This window comes from Ostrea edulis, chromosome 9 (assembly GCF_947568905.1).
Source record: "Ostrea edulis chromosome 9, xbOstEdul1.1, whole genome shotgun sequence".
NCBI lineage: Eukaryota > Metazoa > Mollusca > Bivalvia > Ostreida > Ostreidae > Ostrea > Ostrea edulis.
Window position 1 is genome coordinate 49,399,684 of NC_079172.1, and position 25,460 is coordinate 49,425,143.

Below are 25,460 nucleotides of genomic sequence, written 5' to 3' on the forward strand. Positions count from 1 at the left end.
GGAAAAAAAAGAAGAAAGAGAATAAGTAACCCCAGCAGGATTCGCACCGAAAATACTCGAAGCTTCAGTTTATTTGTCCAGATGCACATACATTGAGCTATTCAATACTTAAGTATTTTAAAAAATTTAAAGTAACATCCATAAAGACAATTTCGTATCTTTGGACTTTACCCATTCACCCCAGCCCCTGAAAAAATATCAAAAAGTACATATTTTGTTATGTCTGGGTCATCTCTCCATGAAGCAGTATAGGTGTAAATTATGTGGTGTTTACGTCAAATTTGTCGTGTTACATGTACTATATCCCAACACATCCTGATAAAACCAAAAGTATTGCAAGATCGATTTACCCATTTTAAGTAACGTGTAACAAAGATCCTATAAATAATACAAAATTAAGAGAAGGGTAAACATGGACCCCAGGATCAGAGTTCTAAATGCAAGTCATTTGCCTTCAAGTACGTAAATGGGAGTAGGAGAACGTGTTAATAACTTGTCAGACAGAGATACTGTATAAAAGAAATGTTGTCTAACTGCTGCCTCACAAAACTACAGGATGAACGAGACAAGGTATGTGTCAATTTACTGTTAAAGTTTCTTTTATAATTATTATAATTTCAAAATTAACAACCAAGTTTTATTGTTCAGATATCATATACGACTTTTGATAAGAACTCCATGCTTCTTTTCAGCACAATTTCAGTGGAAAACTACATTCTTTATGACAAGAAGAACATCTCTGTCATTTTACAACGTTTACAAAGCTATTTGATGGAAGCTAACGCATCGTTGTCAGAGCAGAAAACTTTCAAGTTTCAAACAATGCTAACTTTGTTGAAAGAACCGATTTCCAACGACATCATTTCCCATTTCTGGGGTCAGAAATTGACACACGACTTTAAAGTCTACATCCCTCCATTTCTTATATTTATTGGGTTGATGGGAAACATCATCTCATTTGTTATTTGGAGGAACAAACGCATGAAAAGAAGTTCTGTCAACACCTATCTCTCTGTGCTGTCTCTCGCAGATATAAGTGTGCTGATCTTTGGGCTGTTTTCCACTTGGATACACTCGGTCAGTGGAGCGGACATCTTTCGAAGTGTCGACGTACTCTGTAAACTTTGGAATTTTTTTGTCTACACTTCTTACATGTTTTCCGTGTGGTTGGTCGTTATTATAACCACTGAAAGATTTATTGTCGTTTGTCTTCCATTTTTAGCACATCGCATCTGCAATCAGACAAAAGCGCACTTCATTATTAAGTGCCTCCTTCTATTTAGTATTTGTTTTAACCTGCATTTTGTGATAACAACTGGCATGGTGGACCGTCAAGGTACAACTCAATGTGACGCCTTGGAAAACCATCGAAACTTCGTAACGAGAGTTTGGCCTTGGATGGATGCCATTTTTTGTTTTTTTCTTCCTCTCTTCATCTTAGCATTGCTGAATACACTCATCATAATCAATCTTGTAGCCGCCACGAAAAGAAGACGATCACTGCAGCATTACCTGAACAACAGGACGAAGGGTCGCCACAGAGGTACATGTATTAAACTGAATATTATGTTGCTGACTACTTCCATTGCCTTTTGCATTTCTACATGTCCAATGGCTATTCTGATGATATCGGGAGTTTTATTGGACAGCAGCCTCACGCCGTCAAACATGGCGAATCTTCTTGTCGGGAGAACTATCTGCGAGTTGTTAATGTACGTCAATCATTGCATCAATTTCATTCTGTATTGTATCAGCGGTCAGAAATTCACATCCATACTTAAAGGTGTGATATTGCGGAGAACTAAATGTCACTCAAAACCATCTTTAAGGAGAAAATCACATACGTTTGCCACAAGCAGAGAAACGCCTTGTTAAATCTCAAGGTACACCGCCCGCAAGTTTGTTACTTACTTTAAACGTACTACAGACTTCACCAAGTTTTACGAACATATGTTTGACAATATTAGTTAATCTACATGGAGTTTTAAAATTATCTGATCACTAATTCCCCAGGAATTATTTAGTTAACAGGACAATTGTATGTCATAACGAATAAGTGTGTGATAGAAATAAACGATACATGTAACTAAAACAATATGTTTGTCTTTTATCTATAAGTCTCAAAAGCCGTACACATTTCCTCTCCCAGGGCTTCAAGGTATCACACCGGTAATAGTCCTGTGGGGATCCGGGTTACAATTGATCCTAAATACCCCTTGTTTGTCGTAAAAGACGATTAAATGGGGATGTCCTTCGGATGAGACCGCAAAATCCTAGGCCCCGTGTCACAGCAGGTGTGGCACAATAAAGATCTCTCCCTGCTCAAAGGCCATAAGTACCGAGCATAAACCTAAAGAGCTAAATTCAAATTTTGCACCCCTTCACCGGCAATGGTGACGTCTCCATATGAGTGAAAAATTCTCGAAAGGGACGTTAAACAATATTCATCAATTAATCACGTGAAAAACACGTGGATTTGAGGGTAGTTTTGTTTGGGGGTAATTTTATTTTTTCGAAAATGCCGCGTAGGGTGTTGTTTTACCGATGTCTGGAGACGAAGTGGGTAAAATCAAACATTTCCGACTGCGTTATTTGGTATGAATAAAATCTATGAGTCCCGTAGGTTTTAACAGTCACCTTAGTATCACACAACGTAAAACAGAACTTTAATGTGAAGATTACGAAAGTCATCTTTGCATTCAAACCCTTGACAAACGTCGTTTTTTTAAACGAAAGTCATGGCCTCAACATTACAAAATGTTGTAAAATTAATCATCCAACGAAATCGTCATATTACGGTCTGGAATTGATAAAGTATAAGTGAAGCAATATTCATCAGGTATATGCGTAACTTGAAGTTAATCTTGTTTGCTAAATCACTCACCAAGGAACTGATGTTCACACAAAATCAATGTTGGGTATGGAAAAAATAGATCTACCTAATTAACGAATTTACAACATTGAAATAATCAGTTTCAAGCTTATACAATTTGCATTATAAATTACAGACCTACATTTGTAGTAACTTGTCACGCTAGGTCAGTGGTAAAGCATTCATTTCGTAACCGCGAGGTCGTGAGTTCGAGTCAGGTACACGGAGTAATCCGTAGTCAAAATCAGTGTACAGAACGGCTTTAATGGTATGAAACATGCCAGACAGTATATTACACAATTTTTTGCATTTGAGAAGCAGTAGATTATGTTTGGCGGTTGATGATAGCCGATAAACGGACTTTATTTCCATTTCACCATGACTATGAGAGAAGTAAGACCTTGAGAGAGTTGCTTCTATACGGTAGGGGTCTAATTATCATGATATCATATCCAACTTTTCGCCGAAAATTGCAAGCGATGCAGCTCATAAAAAAAACCAAGATTGCGGCGTGATATACCTTGTGAAGAATTTATTTATAGGAAGGCATTTTTTATATTATAGACATTTAAAACGTCGAGTGCCTGTGCTTCCTAACTCCTAATATATCTCCCCTTCTCTTATTATCATTTCGATAACAGCAGGACACTTCGCTTGATATGGGGTGCAAAACTTTTGGGCGAGGCTTCTCATAGACTTCAATAAAACTGGTTTTACTTTTGTTCTCAGTGACCAAACACACGGAAAGAATGACGTAGCGTGGTCATCCGAACTCACTTGTTTCTAACCACATGGCCAATCAGTGAGTGAAATTTGCACGCTCGATCAAGTGAAGTGGCACACTTATTTTAGTCCCGTAAGGATTTTAAAAAAATTAAGTATTGTTTAACGTCCCTCTCGAGAATATTTCACTCATATGGAGACGTCAACATTGCCGGTGAAGGGCTGCATAGACCTATGCTCGGCTCTTACGGCCTTTGAGCAGGGAGGGATCTTTATCGTATCACACCTGCTGTGACACGAGACCTCGGGTTTTGCGGTCTCATCCGAAGGACCGCCCCATTTAGACGCCTTCTACGACAAGCAAGGAGTACTAAGGATATATTCTAACCCGGATCCCAACGGGGTTACAATATTCGATCAACTGTTATTTTAACGATATTATCTAAATTATATATCTTTTATAGGACTTGTGAGGTTAACCACTGTTAGTTATCTTCACTTGGGTAGGGTTTAGATTCAACATTGATTCACAGAATTTGAAGTAGACATGATGATGTTTATCAAAGGGCAGTGGTATTTATATATCAATTATCGTCAATATATACTTATTTATGTTTTCTTGTTTTTGTTATGACGTATAGTACATTTAAATGTCATGTTAGCGTAATACTGAGGGGTGTTTGTTCGTTACGTACATGTACAATAAACTGATTTCTATTGTTACCTGACAGTGACGCAATACATTGTATTTTTTCATAACATGTCTGTCATATTCCTTCTGTATAAAAGGTGAAGATAACGAACAGAAATCAATCTCATAACTCCTATAAGGAATTCAAAATAGAGAGTTGGGCAAACACGGACCTCTGGATATACCAGAGTTGGGAGCAGATGCCTAGATCCCCTGTCGACCGGTCACACCCGCCGAGAGCCCTATATATCTTGATCATGTAAACTGAGTAATCTGTAGTTAAAATCAGTGTGCCCAAGAACGTCATGAAACACGTCATGCAGTAATTGACCCAATGATAGGTTGTATTGGCAAACTAGATCGTTCTACAGACCATGGAATCTGCGAGATGCTGACTTTAAACGATATTTTAAACCCCTGTAACATTAACTTGTTTGTCACTATCCCGCCTCGATTTCGACTTTATATCTTTATATTATATCTGCATTAGAGTGAAATGACCGCTAAGTACAAACAATCCTCAAACTGTTCTATCTTCATTGTTAAAAAATAAGAGGTTGCGTTACCTAAGTCAACATGGTGTTGTATCTGTATTTCCACCAAAAATTTGGAACCCATATTATGACCCCACCTAAGCCAACCGAGACTTGACTTACCCAACCGAGACTTGACTTACCCAACTTGAATCCACTTCACATGCGGAAGCCTTATATTCCCTTAAATTCAAGCATCATGAAATAACTGTTTACCTGATAAGGATATAGGGCTCACGGCGGGTGTGAACGGTCAACAGGGGATGTTTACTCCTCCTTGGCACCTGATCCCACCTCTGGCGTGTCCAGGGGTCCGTGTTTGCCCAACTATCTATTTTGTATTGCTTACAGGAGTTATGAGATTGATCACTGTTCGTTATCTTCACCTTGCATGTAATATTTTATCCCAATTTTAGCATCGCAGTGAAGCTATTGTCATTGAGGAACTCTATTTCTACTCCAAAGTTATTGTATGTAAAATCGAAGTGGTGTTTAACAAAGTAATGTTTTGGATGGAATGAATATTTTCTTTTTCCATTTTCTTTTAACGAAGTAGCTGTCTATGACGTCAAAAAGCCTAGTCTTTAATTCATCGTGAGGGATGGTCGTTTAAAGTGTTGAAAAGTCATACATTTTTATGTACATGTAATTGATTTGATAAGTTTCATGATTTTAAATTTACTTAAAGCTCTTAGGTATTTGTATAATCCATATTTGATGTAAACCAATTCTGGCATATGCTGTGATACAATAATTTGAAGCTTCTCCTAAACAATACGTTCATTTAGTAGGATTCGTCCAATATAAGAGCAAGTTCACAAGCTCCACACTCAGATTATAGTAGTACAGAGTGTAATACTACAATACTATGCGCCAAATTCATAAGGATACTTTAAAAACTAAAACAATATAAATTGCACTCAAATCAAAAACATCACAACCGAATAAGCGCGATTAATAAAATTAATATCTTAAAGATAATACACATTAACATCAAGGGTAAAAGTATTACAACCAAATGTCAATTGTTCTTGAATTCTATATGAAACATGGAGGATTCAAACTACGAATGGTGCGGCAAAACGAGCAACTCCAATTAGTTCATGCTATTTGAAAATATTATTGTTAGGTAACATGAGTCAATCAGGTGATCTATCGCTATTGGTCCGTCGCCGTCCGCTTACAACTGAACATTTTGAACTTCATGATAACTGTCCTTTCAATTCTTTTTAAATGGTATGAAGCATCGGAAAAGGGAGTCAAATTGTAAATTTCGGGATTCCTCCAACCTCAGAGACTTTGGGGTGTGGTAAAAATTGACCAATTTTCAAAAATCTGCTTTACAAGCGTACATGTATATCAGCAAGAAAAACAAAATGCATATTCATGTAGAGCAGGAAGACCTTTACCAACATCGTAAATTTCGTGATCCCGGGATACATTTGTACACGTTCTAACTTCAGAGCGGGGACAAATTTGGTATATACTCTCTAGTAGTAGTGCTTGTGTGTAAAACATTTAAATGACTTAATAATTTCTTTAATGCTATTGATTATACATTGAAAGTAAATAGATATTTAAAAAGTGCAGATAGCCCTTACTTTCCTGGTCCCAGACGTAGGGATTTTGGTTGCAGGGCGATGACAAATTATCACTGTGATTATTGTCTATCATTTGAACGACTTCTATAATTTTACTGATACTGTAGATTTAGGAAAAACAGAATAAAGAGATGTACCAAAATTTTGAATTTCGCAACCCCAAGGTTCTGACTATAGAGCAGGTCCAAAATAGTAAGATAATGTAGATAATATACATTGTATTCTGTAGCCTTTTATCATTATGGGCAATTTTAGTTTGTGTCTTTATGGAGCAATATTTCATTATCACCTGCATATGGTGTTTATATCTATTATATATAGATATACACATGTATATATACTTATCTATACTTATACATGTAAATTAACAACTGTTGCCAATAAAGTTCGCAACGCTTATTCCAAAGTTACTGCTTGTACCTTTAATATTGTTTCATATGTGAGGTGAAGTCCGTAAGCTACATTTAAAAACAAGATTACTACACGTAGCCATGCCCCCCACCGCCGCAAAAAAAGTTGAAGCACAAAAGTCCCACAACTCTTGTAAAATTTGTCAAATCAAAATGACGGCGCAATATGATCAACTACATATGGTGACTAACAATCCTACAAAATTTGAACAAAATCCGTTGAGCGGTTTCGGAGGAGTTGCGTCCACAAAGTGTTTCTATAGTGTAGCATGTAAAAATTGTCGACTCAAAATGACGTTGCAGTATGATCAACTACATATGGTGACTAACAATCCTACAAAATTTGAATGAAATCTGTTGAGCGGTTTCGGAGGAGTTGCGTCCACAAAGTGTTCCTATAGTGTACTATGTACGAATTCAACAAAGGCCCATAAGTCCTATAAAAATTGTCGAATCAAAATTCCGGCATAATATGATCAACTATACATGGTTACTTACAATCCTACAAATCATGAACAAAATCCGTTGAGCGGTTTCGGAGTTGTGTCCACAAAGTGTTCCTATAGTGTAGCATGTACAAATTCAACAAAGTCCCATAACTCCTGTAAAAATTAATTGTTGAATGAATAAAACATACCTGTTCGTTTCTTCAATCCGTGAATTTAGTGTTGAATCAGCCTTAAGGAAATTTCCAGAAAGAAGCGCCCAGAACGTGGTAACACCGTACAACCAATCGCACATTCTCGGGCCTTTCTGGCAAGCCGAGAAGTTGCGATTGGTTTACAACTTGATAAGCATAAGATTATGTAGGTGTTCACTGTTATACTTGTAATAGTTTTGAATAGGCCCAAATCTATCATTTCATAAAGATTTATAATTATATTACTTATTTACATCTCATTCAACGAAGGACACCCCCTTCCCAAGACCAACGATCTGACAAACCGATAAATTTTTAATTACGATATTCATCTGATATTTTCGATGTTATTAAATTTTTCCGTGATTATAGAAGTCACTGTTTACGACTTTTTGTGATAATTTATTAACAGTTACTGACACATGTATTTACAAACACATGAATCAACACGAAAAAATTTGATTTTGGTTGAACATGTTTTGTGATGACACAGATCTTCCTTCCTACGGTCGAATCCCGTGGGGATCCGGGTTAAAATAGGTCCTCAGTACGCCTTGCTTGTCGTAAGAGGCGACTAGATGGGGCGGTCCTTCGGATGAGACCGCAAAAACCGAGGTCCCGTGTCACACCAGGTGTGGCACGATAAAGATCCCTCCCTGCTCAAAGGCCGTAATCGCCGAGCATAGGCCTAAATTTTGCAGCCCTTCACCGGCAATGTTGACGTCTCCATATGAGTGAAATATTCTCGAGAGGGACGTTAAACTATATACAATCAATCAATTCTACAGTTGGTCGCACTTTTTTTTTTTTACTACAAGTGTGACCGACTATGAGATGTTTAAAGTAAGTAATAAGTCGAAAACTGTCCGATACGTCAGATATGGGATGGACCAGGATTGTTCTTGGAAGTTCACGCCTTATAACTTTAAAGTTAATTAAACATTTTACCGAAATTAGAATGTACACTACTTGACAATGCCCAATAAATCAAGACTGTTAGTTACAATATAGCAGTTTTTCTGTTTGTCATTCATATAGTGAAAGGTAAAGATAACGAACAGTGATCAATATCATAACTCCCATGAGCAATATAAAATACAGTTGAGCAAAGATGGACCACTGGATACACCAGAGGTGGGATCAGGTGCCTACGAGGAGTAAGCATCCCCTGTTGACCGGTCACACCCGCCGTGAGCCCTATATTTTCATCAGGTAAACGGAGTTACCCGTAGTCAAAATCAGTTTGCCAAGAACGGTCTAGCAATCGGTATGAAACATGTCAAGACAGCATTTGACCCAATGATAGGTTGTATTGGCAAACTAGATTGTAATAACGACCATAGAATTTGCGAAATACAGACTTCAAACGAGAGTGTTAAATTCCTGTAACATCAACTTGTTTCTCCGTAGCCTACTCGCGATTTAAAAACTGATCATACACAGAACAAGCTCTTGGGTATCAGATTTGTTAGAAAATATAGTGGCGCAACTTTAGTGAACGTTTTGAGCATTGTCTTACCTTGATTTTAACATACACACTTCAGGACGTGTTTAAGTGGCATCTGAAAGTTGAGGTTTACTGACATCTTTCAATTTTGATGTTCCCCAAACAAAGTTTGGGAACATATTATTTTTACTCTTTTTCTTACTATTATTAGTTTTCTCCGGTACTTATTTGTCAGGGAGTGTTCTCAGAATTTAAACAAGGGATCAATATGAAACTTTCCAGGTCAGTAGACTCTTAGCTCCAGCATTACAGGACTTTGGTACATGATAACAAAGGTGACAGTAAGCAGCTTTTCAGAGTGGTCAACAAGTTTCTTGGTAGGAACTCCACCACTCCACTGCCTGCCGACAAATTACCATCATATCTGGCTGACACGTTCAGTGACTTTTTTGTGCAGAAAATGACACGAATTCGCAGCTCCATTACATGTGACAATCACAATCCACTTGTTGACCCACCAGCACTCGGCGATGGAACTAAACTTACCCATTTCCAACATGTTACTGTGGATGAGGTAAAAAAAAATTTGATTAGGTCATCTGTCAACAAGAGCTGTGAACTGGACCCCATGTCTATATCCTTTGTGACGCAAGAAGTCACAGCTCTTGCTCCAATTATCATTTCTATTATAAATAAGTCACTTGAGAGTGGTTCCTTCCCAACATCTTTCAAAGGAGCTATTGTGACACCACTTCTGAAAAAAGGCTTCACTCGACCCTGACATACCAAAGAACTACCGGCCAGTGTCTAACCTTGCCTATCTATCCAAGTTGATTGAGAAGGTTTAGCAGCACAGATATAAACCTACCTCAGTGAGAACAATCTACTGGAGCCATTCCAAAGTGCTTACTGTCAGGGGCATAGTACTGAGACGGCACTTCTGCGAGTTCACAACGATGTAGTTTGTGCCATAGGAGAGCAGAAGGCTCTCTTGGTAGTGCAACTGGACCTATCGGCTGCCTTTGACACTGTAGATCATTCACGTTTGCTGCAAATACTCAAGGACCTTGGAACTATGGACACTGTGCTCATGTGGTTCACGTCCTATCTTACCAATCGGACCCAGATTCAAAGTGAAGGTTTGGTGCCACTGAGTTGGGCTACGGTGTCCCCCAGGGATCGGTCCTCGGACCCGTTCTGTTCAACATCTACACAGCATCCCTGGGGGCCCTTCTCAGAAAGAACAATGTCCTGTACCACATGTATGCTGACGATGATGAACAGTTCAACAGGCCGCTCTTGTAGTCAGTCAGATGGAGACATACTTGAGATCAGTTCAAACCTGGATGACTCAGCATCGCCTCAAGATCAACACAGACAAGACTGAGGTGCTAGTGATATCCTTCAAACAAATGGCCTCTACCATTACTGCAAGTAGGAGACGACTCTATCACTCCTGTTATTAAGGTGTTGCTGTAATCAATCATATCTTACAAATCTTTAGCAATGTGGCAGTTGGAAAGGTGTGTTATCTAGAGAAAAAAGTATATCCTAAAGAGTTCCTCAGGGGTAAATTTTAGTACCATTATTTTTTATTTTGTACATTAACGATTGTCCAAAATGTCTTAAACACTCTTCAGTTACAATGTATGCAGACGACACTTCACAGGACGTGAGTGATAAATCTGTTGATGTAATTGAATCAGAATTGCAAGAGGACCTTAAGTTGGATGCAGAATGGATGCTAAAAATATTAAGCTCAATATAAATCTTCAAAATCACAATGTATGCTTATTGACACGTCTCAAATGTTAAGGAAATGTCGAATGTTAACTATAGATTTTGATGGTGTACAAATTCAATTAGTGAAGTTGGCTAAACTATTAGGTGTTTATATAGATAATACTTTATCATGAGACGCACACGTGGAGTTTATTTCAAAGAAAATTGTAAGAAAACGTTCTGTACTTATATATTAAGAGAGTGGGTTATTTTATGCCACCAAATACACTTATCAAGGTTTTTAATAGTATTTTTTCCACATTTTAGTTACTGCTGTACTGTTTGGTGTAACGTACAAAATCAACTATATTTAGAAAATACGTCTCAAATGTTAAGGAAATGTCGAATGTTAAATATAGATTTTGATGGTGTACAAATTCAATTAGTGAAGTTGGCTAAACTATTAGGTGTTTATATAGATAATACTTTATCATGAGACGCACACGTGGAGTTTATTTCAAAGAAAATTGTAAGAAAACGTTCTGTACTTATATATTAAGAGAGTGGGTTATTTTATGCCACCAAATACACTTATCAAGGTTTTTAATAGTATTTTTTCCACATTTTAGTTACTGCTGTACTGTTTGGTGTAACGTACAAAATCAACTATATTTAGAAAAACATTTCAAGCTGCAAAAGAGGGAAGCAAGAATTCTTTTAAATATTCGAGACACCAGGACCTCAACTGGCTTTTTATTTTCTTGTTTGAACTGGATGCCAATTAAGGATTATTTTATGTTTAGAAAGGTTGTCTTTCTGTTCAAAGTTTTAAATAATCAAATGCCAAATTACCCAAACGTGTTTGAATATACAAGATATGTGAGTTGCCGCCAAACCAGGTCGAATGATTATATGTCTAATTTATTATATTTACTAAGAGCTAAACCTGAAAATGTTAAACGTTCATACAGCTACTCTTCTGCATTCCTTTGAAACAAACTGTCTCAAAATGTTCGAAACTCTGGTTGGGTTGGCATTTTTAAAGCTTTGTATTTGATGGAATATTTTCATAGAAGTAGCACTTAAACATCGTGCTTTTCTCTTTTTGTTCAGGTGTGCCAAATGTAATTGTGATATGGCACTGTGTGTGCATGTGTCTTATGAAAGGTGAAGGTAACGAACAGTGATCAATCTCATAACTCCTATAAGCAATACAAAGTAGATAGTTGGACAAACACGGACCCCTGGATACACCAGAGGTGGGATCAGGTGCCTAGGAGGAGTAAGCATCCCCTGCCGACCGGTCACACCCGCCGTGAGCCCTATATCCTGATCAGGTAAACGGAGTTATCCGTAGTCAAGATCAGTGTGCCAAGAACGGCCTAACAATCGGTATGAAACACGTCAAACAGAATTTGTCCCAATGATATGTTGTATTTACGTACTAGATCTTATGCTATTTTGTTCTTATTTCCTTTTATGTCACATATTCATATTTAGGTGATAATTTTATCACTAATTAGGTGTGTTTTATGCTATAGTTTTTCTCCTTTTCCTTTTATAATGTATTCATGATTAGATGTTAATTTTGTGTAAATGTTTTAATGCAGGATCACAATTGAAACTAGCTATATGCTATTTGTGTTATCCTGGATAAATAAAGGCTATTATTATTATAATCAACCATTGACTGTCACATGCCCATGGAGGCACATACAGTGTATATCATCAGAAGTGCCTTCATCCACCTTAAGAACCTGAGCCAGCTGAGGAGATATCTGGACAGGGAATCGCTGGAATGTGTTGTCCGTGCCTTCATAACAACAAAGCTGGACTACTGTAACTCTCTCTACTACGGCTTACCATCAAAGCAGATCCAGCGACTCCAATCCATCCAAAACGCTGCAGCCAGAATCATCTCAGGCACCCGCAAATATGACAACATTACAACAGTATTACGCTCCCTCCATTGGCTCCCAGTTCAGCAAAGAGTCATCTTCAAGTCATTGGTGTTAAAACTAGTGTACAAAACAGTGAACATCATGGCTCCATCCTATCTTCAGGAACTCATAACTCCCTATGCTCCCTCCAGAACTCTGCGGTCCAGTGATCAGGGCCTACTACAAGTGCCATTTACCACCTCATCTGTGATTCAAACTCGAGCTTTTAGTGCGGCTGGCCCTAAACTGGAATGCTCTACCATATGATATCAGAACTGCTGCAAGTCTCTGTATCTTTAAATCTAAAGTAAAGACTCATCTGTTTACAATTCATTACAACTAGTCTGTGCAGATGAAATCCAAGTCAAGATTATTATTATTATGATAGTATAGCATCTGTAGATGTACAGAACGATAGTCATTTTGTCTGCACGTTCATTGCATTTTTTGGTACAAAATATTCGCAATCAGAATACACAACAGATCGATATGAAACCTTAAAAAGATGATAGTATATCATTTGTAGATGTACAAAATGATAGTCATTTTGTCTGCACGCGCGGGCATGCGCATGCATCACAATGTTTGTACATTAACTTTGTAATTAGTCTAACTTTTTTCTTTTTCATTGAAATTGTTTGATATTTATATCATAGGTAGATACTGAGACCCTTAACTGATTTGCATGGTCAAAATTACCAATCTGCATGCTCGTGCGCTTCTTTAACAAAACGTCTGTAAATCTCTTATGAATGAAGTGAATGAGTTGATATTCACAGCATAGTTAAATAATATTTATACTTATTTATTGGAGTCATAACAAAACTTACACGCGCATGCATCGTCTTTCGAAAGTTCATTTTTTGAAGGACGATAACGTTTTTCTTTCTCATCAAATTCTTTTGATGTTACAGTTTTACAGTGTCTTGGTACTCCTTACAAATTGCTGTGGTTAAAATTGCTGTTCAGTATTTGCTTGAACGTGTGCTGATTTCTGATTGGACGATTTTAAAATCACTATGAGTTTCTTATATTTATTGCAAACATTATGAAATTCATACTGTGGGTATATGATACATGTATAAATGCCTGTTGAATGACATTAACAAAAGTGCGGAATCATTTTTGCGTGCGTGTGCATGTACATGTACGTTGATTGTTTTCTTTCATTACTTGTGCTAAAATTACCAAATTAAACGAACTAATTAAAGGCTAAAAGAAAATGATTTTTTGCAATAGGTTTACAATGAAAGAACTTTTTAATTGGGGGAGGTTTGGGGAGCATGCGTAACGGTCCCCTTTATAATTAGAACTAGTTTGATTTGTATCAAATCTAGTTTTGGTATAGTTGCATATTTAATGTTGACTCGCCATTTTGAGACCAATGTCAGTTGTACAAAATATAATTTTAGATAATGAATTGATGTAAATTCAACAATTTTGAAGAATTACAAAAATGTTTAAATCCTGATATATCACTTGATTATTAAAAGCCATGATTAATAATTGCATCAATAACAATAGTAAGTTCTATTGTAAATGTACTACATTGTATTTGAAAATTTATTTCCTATGTCCATAAGTGTGTTTCCGTCTTTGGGTATTGGGAAAGAGTCCCATTACATTCACGTTATTTCCTTGTGGACTAGTCAAATTTCCCACATCATATACATTAGCATTGCATCCATATGGAAATACAGTACCTACGTATTGTAGGGTCCTTATCCAGTGCTCTCCTAGTTGTCTACGAAAAGGGGTACTTACTTAATCTCCTATAAGCAATACAAAATATAGAGTTGGGCAAACCCGGATTCGATGTTTCTGGATGTTTTCTATCATGTCTGTTACGTATCAAAAAGGTTATTAAGGTGTGATGCAAAACACTCATGCATGTTGTGCCTGATGACTTAGGAAGTTGAACTCAACTCCCGAAAAGTAGAAACGGTTTCAAACTGATCAAGCCGGAAAGAGTATACATGTATATTGCTGTTCTTTGCAGAAATATATTTCATCTCTTCCTGATGTTTACTCATAATAACCGTTATTTTGTGTCGCCCAAATAGTATACTGACATTGTTTTCAATAGCCTTTAAACCATTTGTTACTATTGTCATTTATAAAGCATGGGGAAACTGAACCACCCCCACCCCCCGTTTTATTACTCTCAAACTTTAATCAGAGCGGTAGATATTGTAATAACTTTATGGAGATTACTCAGTTATTGGCAATGAATGAATTGTGGCTTATAATTCGTTTATTTGAATCATGTTAATATCATTGATAAACACAGATACAGAACTACTTGTACACTTATTCACACAACAAGACAGGCATTTGCACAATAGATGGTCATACGATGCAAAGAATATCTACATGTATTTAGTTGCATGTTATATTTCAAAACTAGAATTACACATGTATTTATATGAATAGGTGGATCCGGTTTAGCCACTGTATACATACATGTATGCATTTATTCATCCTGTGGAGATCCGGGTTGGAATAGGTCCCCAGTACCCCTTGCTTGTCGCAAGAGGCGAGTAAATGGGGCGGTCCTTCGGATGAGACCGCAAAACCGAGGTCCTGTGTCACAGCAGGTGTGGCACGATAAAGATCCCCCCTGCTCAATGGCCATAAGTGCCGAGCATAGGCCTAAATTTTGCAACCCTTCATCGGCAGTGGTGATGTCTCCATATGAGTGAAATATTCTCAAGAGGGACGTAAAACAATAATCAATCAATCAATATACCTATATTATACATGAACCTTACGCTTGTTATAATAATATTTTATACTTGTACTTTGAAAAATCATAGTCTTTTCACTCTGTGAAATAATTGAAAATACATCTAGACCATTCAAATTTCCATTATATCCCTGCACTCTAACCATGTACACTATCTTTTTCTATGTCTAATTAACTTTCAAACGTGGTTTGAAAACTTCGGACAATCATTTAATTCAAATGTGCAAAAAAAAATTTCTAATATTATAATTTTGAACGACCTACGCAAGAATCTGTTTCCATAGTACACGAACCTACAATAAAGGCCAACAATGTTTGATTTATTGGTATATTCTCAAGTCATGTCACTCAAATAATTAAAGATTTTTATCAACACCATATCAATTGTTTATGAAAGTTTATTAGGCATCGCCGTACAAACAAATTTATACTATCGGGAGTTGGCATTCAAACTTTCTACATCTATACATCGTGTGAGGACGCTGTTAAACAACCCGCCACCCAAAGGCAACAGTACCTCTCTGGTTCCATCACCAACTGGGAGAACGAAATCTTACTCCAAATCTTCAAAACATGGAGGAGGTAAATTCTCCGCGATAAAAACTTCTGATGTGCTTGGGGAAACATATTGTGCTTCTGATGTTTCCAAACGAAAATAAGCTCTGTATTTACTTGGAACCAGTTGAACACCATTTGCACTGTATTCACTCGGAGCCAGTTGAACACCATTCGCTCCGTATTTACCTGGAGCCAGTTGAAAACCCGCACTTGAGGTATCAATTGCAGATGAGGTATTGGTTACCATGATGTACTTTTCATCAATTTCCAACGGAATAAGATTGATATCGTTTTCAGAACTGGGACATTCGTGTACATCATATTCATTGCCAATCGTAGAATATAGTTGGCTGAATTGGTCTTCCTTTTCCCGGGATGAACTTGTATGTGTGAGAGGATATTCATTAACCACGATCTTTGCGTTGAAATTCATGGCACAGTTTTTGCATGGGAGACGTTTACATGAACTTTGGGTTTTGGCCTCGCAACATGAACCAGACACCGTGTTTGCATTATCTTAAAATATAACATAAATATTAGATTACATAGTGTTGTTAATGAATTCGTTGTAAGGTAGTATGAGAAAGTGAAGATAACGAACAGCGATCGCCTTAATCACTAATCTACTACGACCATGCCCCACTGCAAAATTTTACAGACCAGTCCGACATCAAGTAAAATGAAACAATACCCACCATTGGTGGTTATTCCTGATCGGAGAGTAGTTTTCCATTTTATCTTTGATTTGTAACTGAAATAATATTTGAAATATATATAATCGCAACTATATAAATTGTCGTTTGTTTGCATATCAGGAATGTTACCGGTCTACTGTGATAATTAGTATAGAGGTGCTGCAATTCACTCTCAAAAGTACAGCTGCCAAAAATATAATCAATAAAATGATCCGTCATTAATATTACCATACCATTTTCTCCATAATGCAGTGAATATACACAGGAAAATAAGAGTGCCTGTCCCTGAAATGGAAGCGATCCATGGAGAGGATGACAACGCCTCGAAGAAGTCGTGTCCCTTACTCATGCTTCCATTCCCTTTCTGGTTTGCGTTCTCTAAGAAAGAACAACAGTACCGCCAACGGTACATAATACGCCCGTGAAAAACTAATATATGGTGTTTTTCTTGCACCATGATTTGTAGAACTTGGCTTCAAGTAGTCTCAGCAATCATCAGGGTGCTTTCTTTGCATCGTAAAAACAAGACAAATCATGTACTCTCTATGTAATATTTTCACTTGGTATAAGATGTATGTGTACCAAGTTTGATGGTCCTTGCCCCAACGAATCGGTCTGCATCCTGCTACTACGACCTTGACTTTAAGAAACTAGGTATCCTCCACTTTGCACAAAGTGTATGTGTACAACGTTTGACTGTTCTAGCCCCAACAGTTACTGCCTATACTGCTTACAAGGTTTTCCTATTAAGTGATACTGCAATCTTAACCTTTGACCTCTAACCTTGAAAAAACAATAGGCATCTTCCTCTCATCATGGTGATCAAATATATTAAGTTGCAATATTCTGGAGCTTAAGGTTCGGTTTGTATTCTGCCCACAGGGGTTTCCTACTACATGTAAGTGATACTACGTCCTTGACCTTTGATCTTGAAAACAATAGGCATCTTTCGTCATGGTAATCAAATATACCAAGTTGCAAAATCCTGGAGCTTACGGTTCGGTATGTATCCTACCCACAAGGTCCGAAACGACAGACGAATGGACGGACGACGCCGTATCATAATACCTTATCATCTTCGATGGGCGTATAAAAATCATATTAATGATATAATTCATATAGTATGTAACATGGTTAGAAAACTACATCATCATTTTCAGTACAAATCATAATTGTAAAGACATTTTCATCAGTCATTTAAACGCAATATATCCCTTCACAACGTGTAATCTTTCTAGGTGTGCAACACAGGACATTTCAAAATACGTCCTCTGATAATGCGGGCCTTTGATCGTTACTCATTGACAATATCTTCGTAGTCTTTGGTGATCAGGTCTTCCAACTGTCTGTTGGAATCTCCATGGACACAAATTGTGCTCCAATGTTAGCTGACCTGTTTTTATATTCTTATGAGGCAGAGTTTATTCAAAAGCTTCTAGCTATATGAGAAGAAAAATCAAGATTTAGATAAATCGACGACGTTTTATCTAACGATTATAATCATTTTCATTCATTTGTCGATTCGGTATATACCCGTGAACTCGAAATAAAAGACACCACAGTGTTCTACATCCGCTTCGTACTTACATGTAGATAGTTTATTGAAAATGAATATTAATTAACGGCAAACTAACAACTCAACTTTATGACAAACGGGATGATTTCAGCTTCCCCATCGTTAAATTCGCATATTTATGTAGCAAAATTCCATCATCACCTGCTTATGGTGTTTGAATCTCTCAACTGATTCGATACGCAAGAGCTTGTTCCACGTATGATGAGTTTTTAAATCGAGGCAGGTTACAGACAAACAAGTTGATGGTACAGGGGTTTCAACAGTCTCGTTTTAGATCAGCATTTCACAAATTCTATGGTCGTTATAATGATCTACTTATATACATGTAACTTATCATTGGGTCAAATGCTGTTTCATACCGATTATTAGACCGTTATTGGTACACTGAATATGAACAACAAAATAAATTACCATTGCTTGAAATACATCCATGTTGATGATGACACTTGTCAAAACAATCCTTGCACTTTTTCCTGCATAAATGACCATAAGTTTCTTCGGGGCAAGGAAGTGAGCAATTATTACCATACCAACCAGGTGGACATTCTGAAATCAGAAATATTTTCACCAATGTGTTCATAAATTTATTTTTACTTTATTTAAAATAAACCTTTCAAATTAATTTAAAATATACCAAAATAAAACAAAAACAAGCAAAAAGTTCAATGTGTTGAGATGATACATTAATGTTGTGTGTAGACCTTACTCACCAATACATTTTCCATGTTTTAATTCGTAGCCAAAACAACATTTTACAACCGACCTATAAAACATAATTAAGAAATAATTACATGTATGAGAGGTAATTTTTAAAATATAATGATAGTAAGCAAAGATGTGGGTAGTTATCCGGTAAACTTTGTCCTTCTATTTTAAAATCTTTTGATGCCCTCGAGATCGAAGGGCATATTGTGTTTGTTCTGTCTGAAACTTTAACCTTGCTAATAACCTTTGAACAGTAAGTGCTAGAGCTTTGATTTTTCACATGAGTAATCCTTGTGACCAGACCTTTTCGTGGGTACCAACGTTTTTGACCCTGTGAATTTGACCTTGGAGTTTGACCTACATTTTGAAAATTTTAACCCAGCTAAAACCTTTTGAACAGTAAGTGCTAAAGCTTTCATATTTCACATGAGTATTCCTTGTGACAAGACCTTTCCATAGATACTAAACCATTTGACCTACTTTTTAAAAAAAAATTGACATTGCTCATAACTTCTAAATGGTAAATATTAGAGCTTTCGTATTGCACATGAGCATTTCTTATGACAAGATTTTTCTACTGGTACCAATATATTTGTTCTTGTGACCTTGGCCATCATTATCAGGGACATTTGTGTTTCTCAAACACATCTTTTTATTTTCTTATTTGCATTTTTAGGTCACCTGAATCATTCAGGTGACCTATTGCTATCTGTTTTTGTCCGGCGTCGTGCGTTAACATTTGAATATTTTCAGCTTTTTCTCTGAAACCCCTGAACCAATTTCAACCAATTTTGGCATATAGCATCTGTGGGTAGAGGGGAACAAAAATTGTGAAATTCGTGGTCCCTGCCCCCCTGGGGCCTGAGGGGTGGGGCAAAAACCATCAAAATGAGTGTCATTTTAAAAAATCTTCTTCTTTACTCCTGGACATCAAGAAGCCAAACTGTGGGCATAATTATAATGAGCGTTGAGCCCTCTACCAAAATTGTGAAATTCATGGCCCCTGGGACAGGGGTTCTTGTGTTAGGGTGGGGCTCTATTGGTCATATAGTGAAAATGTAGAAATTCTTTGAAAATCTTCTTCTCTGTCTCTGGGTATTAAGTAGACAAACTAATAGCATGGTAATGATGAGCAAGGATGCCTCTTTAAAAATTGTGAAATTCATGGCCCCTGGATCAGGGGTTCTGGTGTGTTAGGGTGGGGCTATATTGGTCATATAGTGAAAATGTAGAAATTCTTTGAAAATCTTCTTCTCTGTCTCTGGGTATTAAGTAGACAAACTAATAGCATGGTAATAATGAGCAAGGATGCCTCTTTAAAAATTGTGAAATTCATGGCCCCTGGATCAGGGGTTCTGGAGCTAGGGTGGGGCTCTATAAGTCATATAGTGAAAATGCATTATTTCTTTGAAAATCTTCTTCTCTGTCCTTGGGTATGAAGTAGACAAACCAATAGCATGGTTATGATGAGCAAGGATGCTTCTTTAAAAATTGTGAAATTCATGGCCCCTGGGTCAGGGGTTCTGGTATTAGGGTGGGGCCCTATTGATCATATACTGAAAATGCATTTTATTTCTTTGAAAATCTTCTCCTCTGCTGCTGGGTATTAAGTAGACAAACTAATAGTATGATAATGATGATCAAGGATTCTTCTTTCAAAACTGAAATTTATGGCCCCTGGGTCAGGGATTCTGGTGCAAAGGCGGGGCTGATTGATTAAATAGTGAAAATGCAATATTTCTTTGAAAATCTTCTGTTTTTGTCCGTCGTCGTTCGTCGTGCATTAACATTTGAACATTTTCAGCTTCTTCTCTGAAACCCCTGAACCAATTTTGGCATATAGCATCTGTGGGTGGAGGGGAACAAAAGTTGTGAAATTCGTGGTCCCTGCCCCCCTGGGGCCTGAGGGGTGGGGCAAAAACCATCAAAATGAGTGTCATTTTAAAAAATCTTCTTCTTTACTCCTGGACATCAAGAAGCCAAACTGTGGGCATAATTATAATGAGCGTTGAGCCCTCTACCAAAATTGTGAAATTCATGGCCCCTGGGGCAGGGGTTCTTGTGTTAGGGTGGGGCTCTATTGGTCATATAGTGAAAATGTAGAAATTCTTTGAAAATCTTCTTCTCTGTCTCTGGGTATTAAGTAGACAAACTAATAGCATGGTAATGATGAACAAGGATGCCTCTTTAAAAATTGTGAAATTCATGGCCCCTAGATCAGGGGTTCTGGTGCTAGGGTGGGGCTCTATAAGTCGAAAATCTTCTTCTCTGTCCTTGGGTATTAAGTAGACAAACCAATAGCATGGTTATGATGAGCAAGGATGCCTCTTTCAAAATTGTGAAATTCATGGCCCCTGGGTCAGGGGTTCTGGTATTAGGGTGGGGCCCTATTGATCATATAGTGAAAATGCATTTTATTTCTTTGAAAATCTTCTATGTTACTGGGTATTAGGTAGCCAAACTAATAGCATAGTTATGATGAGCATGGATGACTCTCATGAAATTCATGGCCCCAGGGTTAGGGGTTCTGCTGTTTGGGCGGGGCCCTATTGATCTTATATAGTGAAAATGCATTTTATTTCTTTGAAAATCTTCTTCTCTGCCCCTGGGTATTAAGTAGACAAACTAATAGCATGGTTCTGATGAGCATATATATAAACATATATATTTTAAGTTAATTGCGGAAGGTTTTTACTTTAAATCAATCCGGGAATATAGTTGCCTACTATACACTTCGTGCATTAATTGCCTACCATAACAGTCGCGCAGCTTGATAGAACTTTTGAATCTTGCAACATTGTGTTTGTAATTAATAAAGTTTTGAAATAAATAATTTCCTTTTTTATGCATATTACTTGAGGAGGGGGTCATATTGAGTTGCACCTGTTGTTAAGTTGGTAGGTTGGTCAGTAGACCAAATTTCTGCTCAATATCTAGATATATCTAGAGAATGCTATGTTTATTAAACATCATTCTTATTGCACTGTTACCCCATGAAAAGGACTTGGCTCCAATTTTGTGGTCAAGAGTTAAAGTACTCTAATCAGCAGTATTTGACTTATCCTGATATCCGATGCTTTCGGCCTCACAAAAGTAGAGGCGGGCATGTGGAAATTAAAGTACAAGCCCAAACGGCATGTAAATTTAGAGGCTTAAACCTTTAGTGATGTACTTTTCCTTTTGATTCAAACGATCAATTTATTCATCAGATGTAACATTATGAAATAGCCAATTAAATAACACTGGTAACAATTAAAATGCACTGAAAAGTTCGATTAAGGACATACGCAATGTAGTTTTGAACTTTATTTTCTGTCATTTACGATTAGTAATGAAATTGAGAACAGAAGATGTATTGTAGCTAAAGATGTGGAAAAATAGATTTCCTTTGGTGGGAAAAGACAACTAATAAAATTAATTAATAAATTACTGGGCATGTAAGTATTTGTTTCAGCTAATCTAATTAGTATACATGCCTGCCCAAAGGGCATGTGCTGGGAAAAATTTTTTGGCAAATCTTGTCCATTCAATATCCTGAGAACCATTTCCTTGAAAGAAATCAAACTTGATACACTGGTTCCCTTGTAGAGTAAATGGCCCTGTTGATTTTGCGGTCATCAGATCAAAGGTTAAAAATCGAACTAAAAATGTAAAGATCTACACTCTTAAAAATATCTTGAATACCCTTTGCTCGACAGAGGTCAGACTTGATGCACTGGTTCCTTTCGGAGAAGATGACCATTGTAGCTAATAAAATCACAAAGACAAGGGTAAACTGAATAATAGGAATATATACAACTACTCAATACTTTAAGAACCCTTTGCTTGACAGACATGAAATTATTATGTATATTGGTTTTATCTAAGGAGTAAATAACCCTTTTCTTTATGATGTCTCAGACCTAAGTTTTTTAGAAAGGATTATTGATTGAACATAAAAATGACACATGTACTTCATGACCACATAGCTATTCAATGTTTCTTCCATCCAAAAGTAAAATTCATATATTTAAACACAAACCTAATTCAAACATTGGAAGGTTGTTACATGATACTCAGGTGACCTATAAGGCCCCTGGGCCTCTTGTTAATATTAAATTTTTGAGGCAGCAATGCAAAAAGACAGCGATATAAGGCCTCAGCTTTGTTTTCTGCGCCGAAAATTGAAAGTTTTCAAAGGGCTGATCTGTAGCTCTTGGATCTGTCTCAATAATTTTTTTTCCGAGAGCTACAGTTCTACAGCTAGTATCATTAGATTTTGCCTTTCAGTTGTCTTTAGCACAAACACCAACACATCGTTCACATGTGCACGTATACATGTATTATTTACATGTTCATACATGTACAATGCACATGTATACAGTATTTGTAAAACCCACCTTATTTGATTGCAGGCAGCTCTATTTCGATATTTCATTATATGTGTTCTAGGGGATCAGATTGCATAATCATACCTATGTGATACATATGTTCTTGTATTTTTGTTTTCGACTCATTCTGACCCCCACTAGCTATTCTGTTATATAACTTCGTCATTTTAAAAATAAATGACATTTTTTCAATTCACATCACTGTAACAAGCAAAAGCTACTTGGCAAGTCATATTAACTAAGGAATATAAATACAGATATTTACGTGAACGTGTTGAAAAAGACAAACTTTAAAACAATTGAAATGGTGAAAATCTTTTTATGTCTATAACGTACATTTTTTAAAAGACGGGGGAAAAAAGAAGAAGAGAATAAGTAACCCCAGCAGGATTCGCACCGAAAATACTCGAAGCTTCAGTTTATTTGTCCAGATGCACATACATTGAGCTATTCAATACTTACGTATTCTTAAAAATTTAAAGTAACATCCATAAGGACAATTTCGTATCTTTGGACTTTACCCATTCACCCCAGCCCCTGAAAAAATATCAAAAAGTACATATTTTGTTATGTCTGGGTCATCTCTCCATGAAGCAGTATATTCTTTGTTGAAAATTACGCTCGTCACAGAAACAACTACCGGTGCATGTACATCATTTAACAAGAGGCCCAGGGGCCTTATAGGTCACCTGAGTATCATGTAACAACCTTCCAATGCTTGAATTAGGTTTGTGTTTAAATATAAGAATTTTACTTTTGGATGGAAGAAACATTGAATAGCTATGTGGTAAGCCCCGCCTTTGCACCAGAACCCCTGACCCAGGGGGCCATAAATTTCAGTTTTGAAAGAAGCATCCTTGATCATCATTATCATACTATTAGTTTGTCTACTTAATACCCATCAGCAGAGGAGAAGCTTTTCAAAGAAATAAAATGCATTTTCACTATATGATCAATAGGGCCCCACCCTAATACCAGAACCCCTGACCCAGGGGACATGAATTTCACAATTTTGAAAGAGGCATCCTTGCTCATCATAACCATGCTATTGGTTTGTCTACTTAATACCCAAGGACAGAGAAGAAGATTTTCAAAGAAATAATGCATTTTCACTATATGACTTATAGAGCCCCACCCTAGCACCAGAACCCCTGATCCAGGGGCCATGAATTTCACAATTTTTAACAAGAGGTACTGTGAGCAATGCTCACTAAGAATACTCCCCGCTTACCCCAATCTCCCAAAGGGTGTTGGTAATAGGTATAAACTACCTCTTTTCTGAGTGTTGCTACTTCGATGTCCAGTGCGCATGACCTTTGACCTTTTGACCCCCCAAACGATAGGGAACATCTTCATCCCATGGGTAGTCCATATGTATGATATGGTGACTGTAGGTGGAAAGGGTAACGCTTTAGAGCCCGGAAACCATATTGCTACTTCAATGTCCAGTGCGCGTGACCTTTGACCTTTTGACCCAAAAATCGATAGGGATCATCTTCATCCCATGGGTAGTCCATATATATAATATGGTGACTGTAGGTGGAAAGGATAATGCTTTAGAGCCCGGAAACCATTGCGTCTACAGACGGACAACCCGATTCCAGTATACCCCCCACAACTTGTTGCGGGGGTATAAAGAGGCATCCTTGCTCATCATTACCATGCTATTAGTTTGTCTACTTAATACCCAAAGACAGAGAAGAAGATTTTCAAAGAATTTCTACATTTTCACTATATGACCAATAGAGCCCCACCCTAACACAAGAACCCCTGCTCCAGGGGCCATGAATTTCACAATTTTGGTAGAGGGCTCAACGCTCATTATAATTATGCCCACAGTTTAACTTCTTGATGTCCAGGAGTAAAGAAGAAGATTTTTTAAAATGACACTCATTTTGATGGTTTTTGCCCCACCCCTCAGGCCCCAGGGGGGCAGGGACCACGAATTTCACAATTATTGTTCCCCTCCACCCACAGATGCTATATGCCTAAATTGGTTGAAATTGGTTCAGGGGTTTCAGAGAAGAAGCTGAAAATGTTCAAATGTTAACGCACGACGACGGACAAAAACAGATAGCAATAGGTCACCTGAATGAATTCAAGTGACCTAAAACTGGTGTAAATGATGTTTACGTCAAATTCGTCGTGTTACATGTACTATATCCCAACACATTCTGCTAAAACCAAAAGTATTGCAAGATCGATTTACCCATTTTAAGTAACGTGTAACA

The 25,460-nt window shown here is 37.2% G+C and overlaps 2 protein-coding genes across 2 annotated transcripts; one reads left to right on the forward strand and one right to left on the reverse strand.

The window, feature by feature from the left end:
* The first annotated feature begins 936 nt into the window (after nt 1–936).
* On the forward strand, nt 937–2,086 carry LOC125659237 (FMRFamide receptor-like). The gene has a single exon (XM_056149482.1). It carries the CDS (start codon nt 940–942, stop codon nt 1,873–1,875), a length of 936 nt encoding a protein of 311 aa, XP_056005457.1. The 5' UTR covers nt 937–939; the 3' UTR covers nt 1,876–2,086.
* A 12,729-nt stretch (nt 2,087–14,815) lies between these two features.
* Nucleotides 14,816–17,170, reverse strand: LOC130050208 (uncharacterized). The gene is made up of 3 exons (XM_056149483.1): nt 16,812–17,170; nt 16,579–16,634; nt 14,816–16,399 (listed from the first exon to the last, which is right to left on the reverse strand). Exons 1-3 carry the CDS (start codon nt 17,033–17,035, stop codon nt 15,879–15,881), a joined length of 801 nt encoding a protein of 266 aa, XP_056005458.1. The 5' UTR covers nt 17,036–17,170; the 3' UTR covers nt 14,816–15,878.
* Between the last annotated feature and the right edge of the window lie 8,290 nt (nt 17,171–25,460).

Excerpts from the sequence above, each read along its gene's own strand:
- LOC125659237 (XM_056149482.1), top strand. The coding sequence starts at position 940 with ATGGGAAACATCATCTCATTTGTTATTTGGAGGAACAAACGCATGAAA.
- LOC130050208 (XM_056149483.1), bottom strand. The coding sequence starts at position 17,035 with ATGGTGCAAGAAAAACACCATATATTAGTTTTTCACGGGCGTATTATG. Across the intron at positions 16,635-16,811 it reads ACTGCATTATGGAGAAAATG|TTACAAATCAAAGATAAAAT; the intron begins GTATGGTAATAT and ends ATATTATTTCAG. Across the intron at positions 16,400-16,578 it reads ATCAGGAATAACCACCAATG|ATAATGCAAACACGGTGTCT; the intron begins GTGGGTATTGTT and ends TTATATTTTAAG.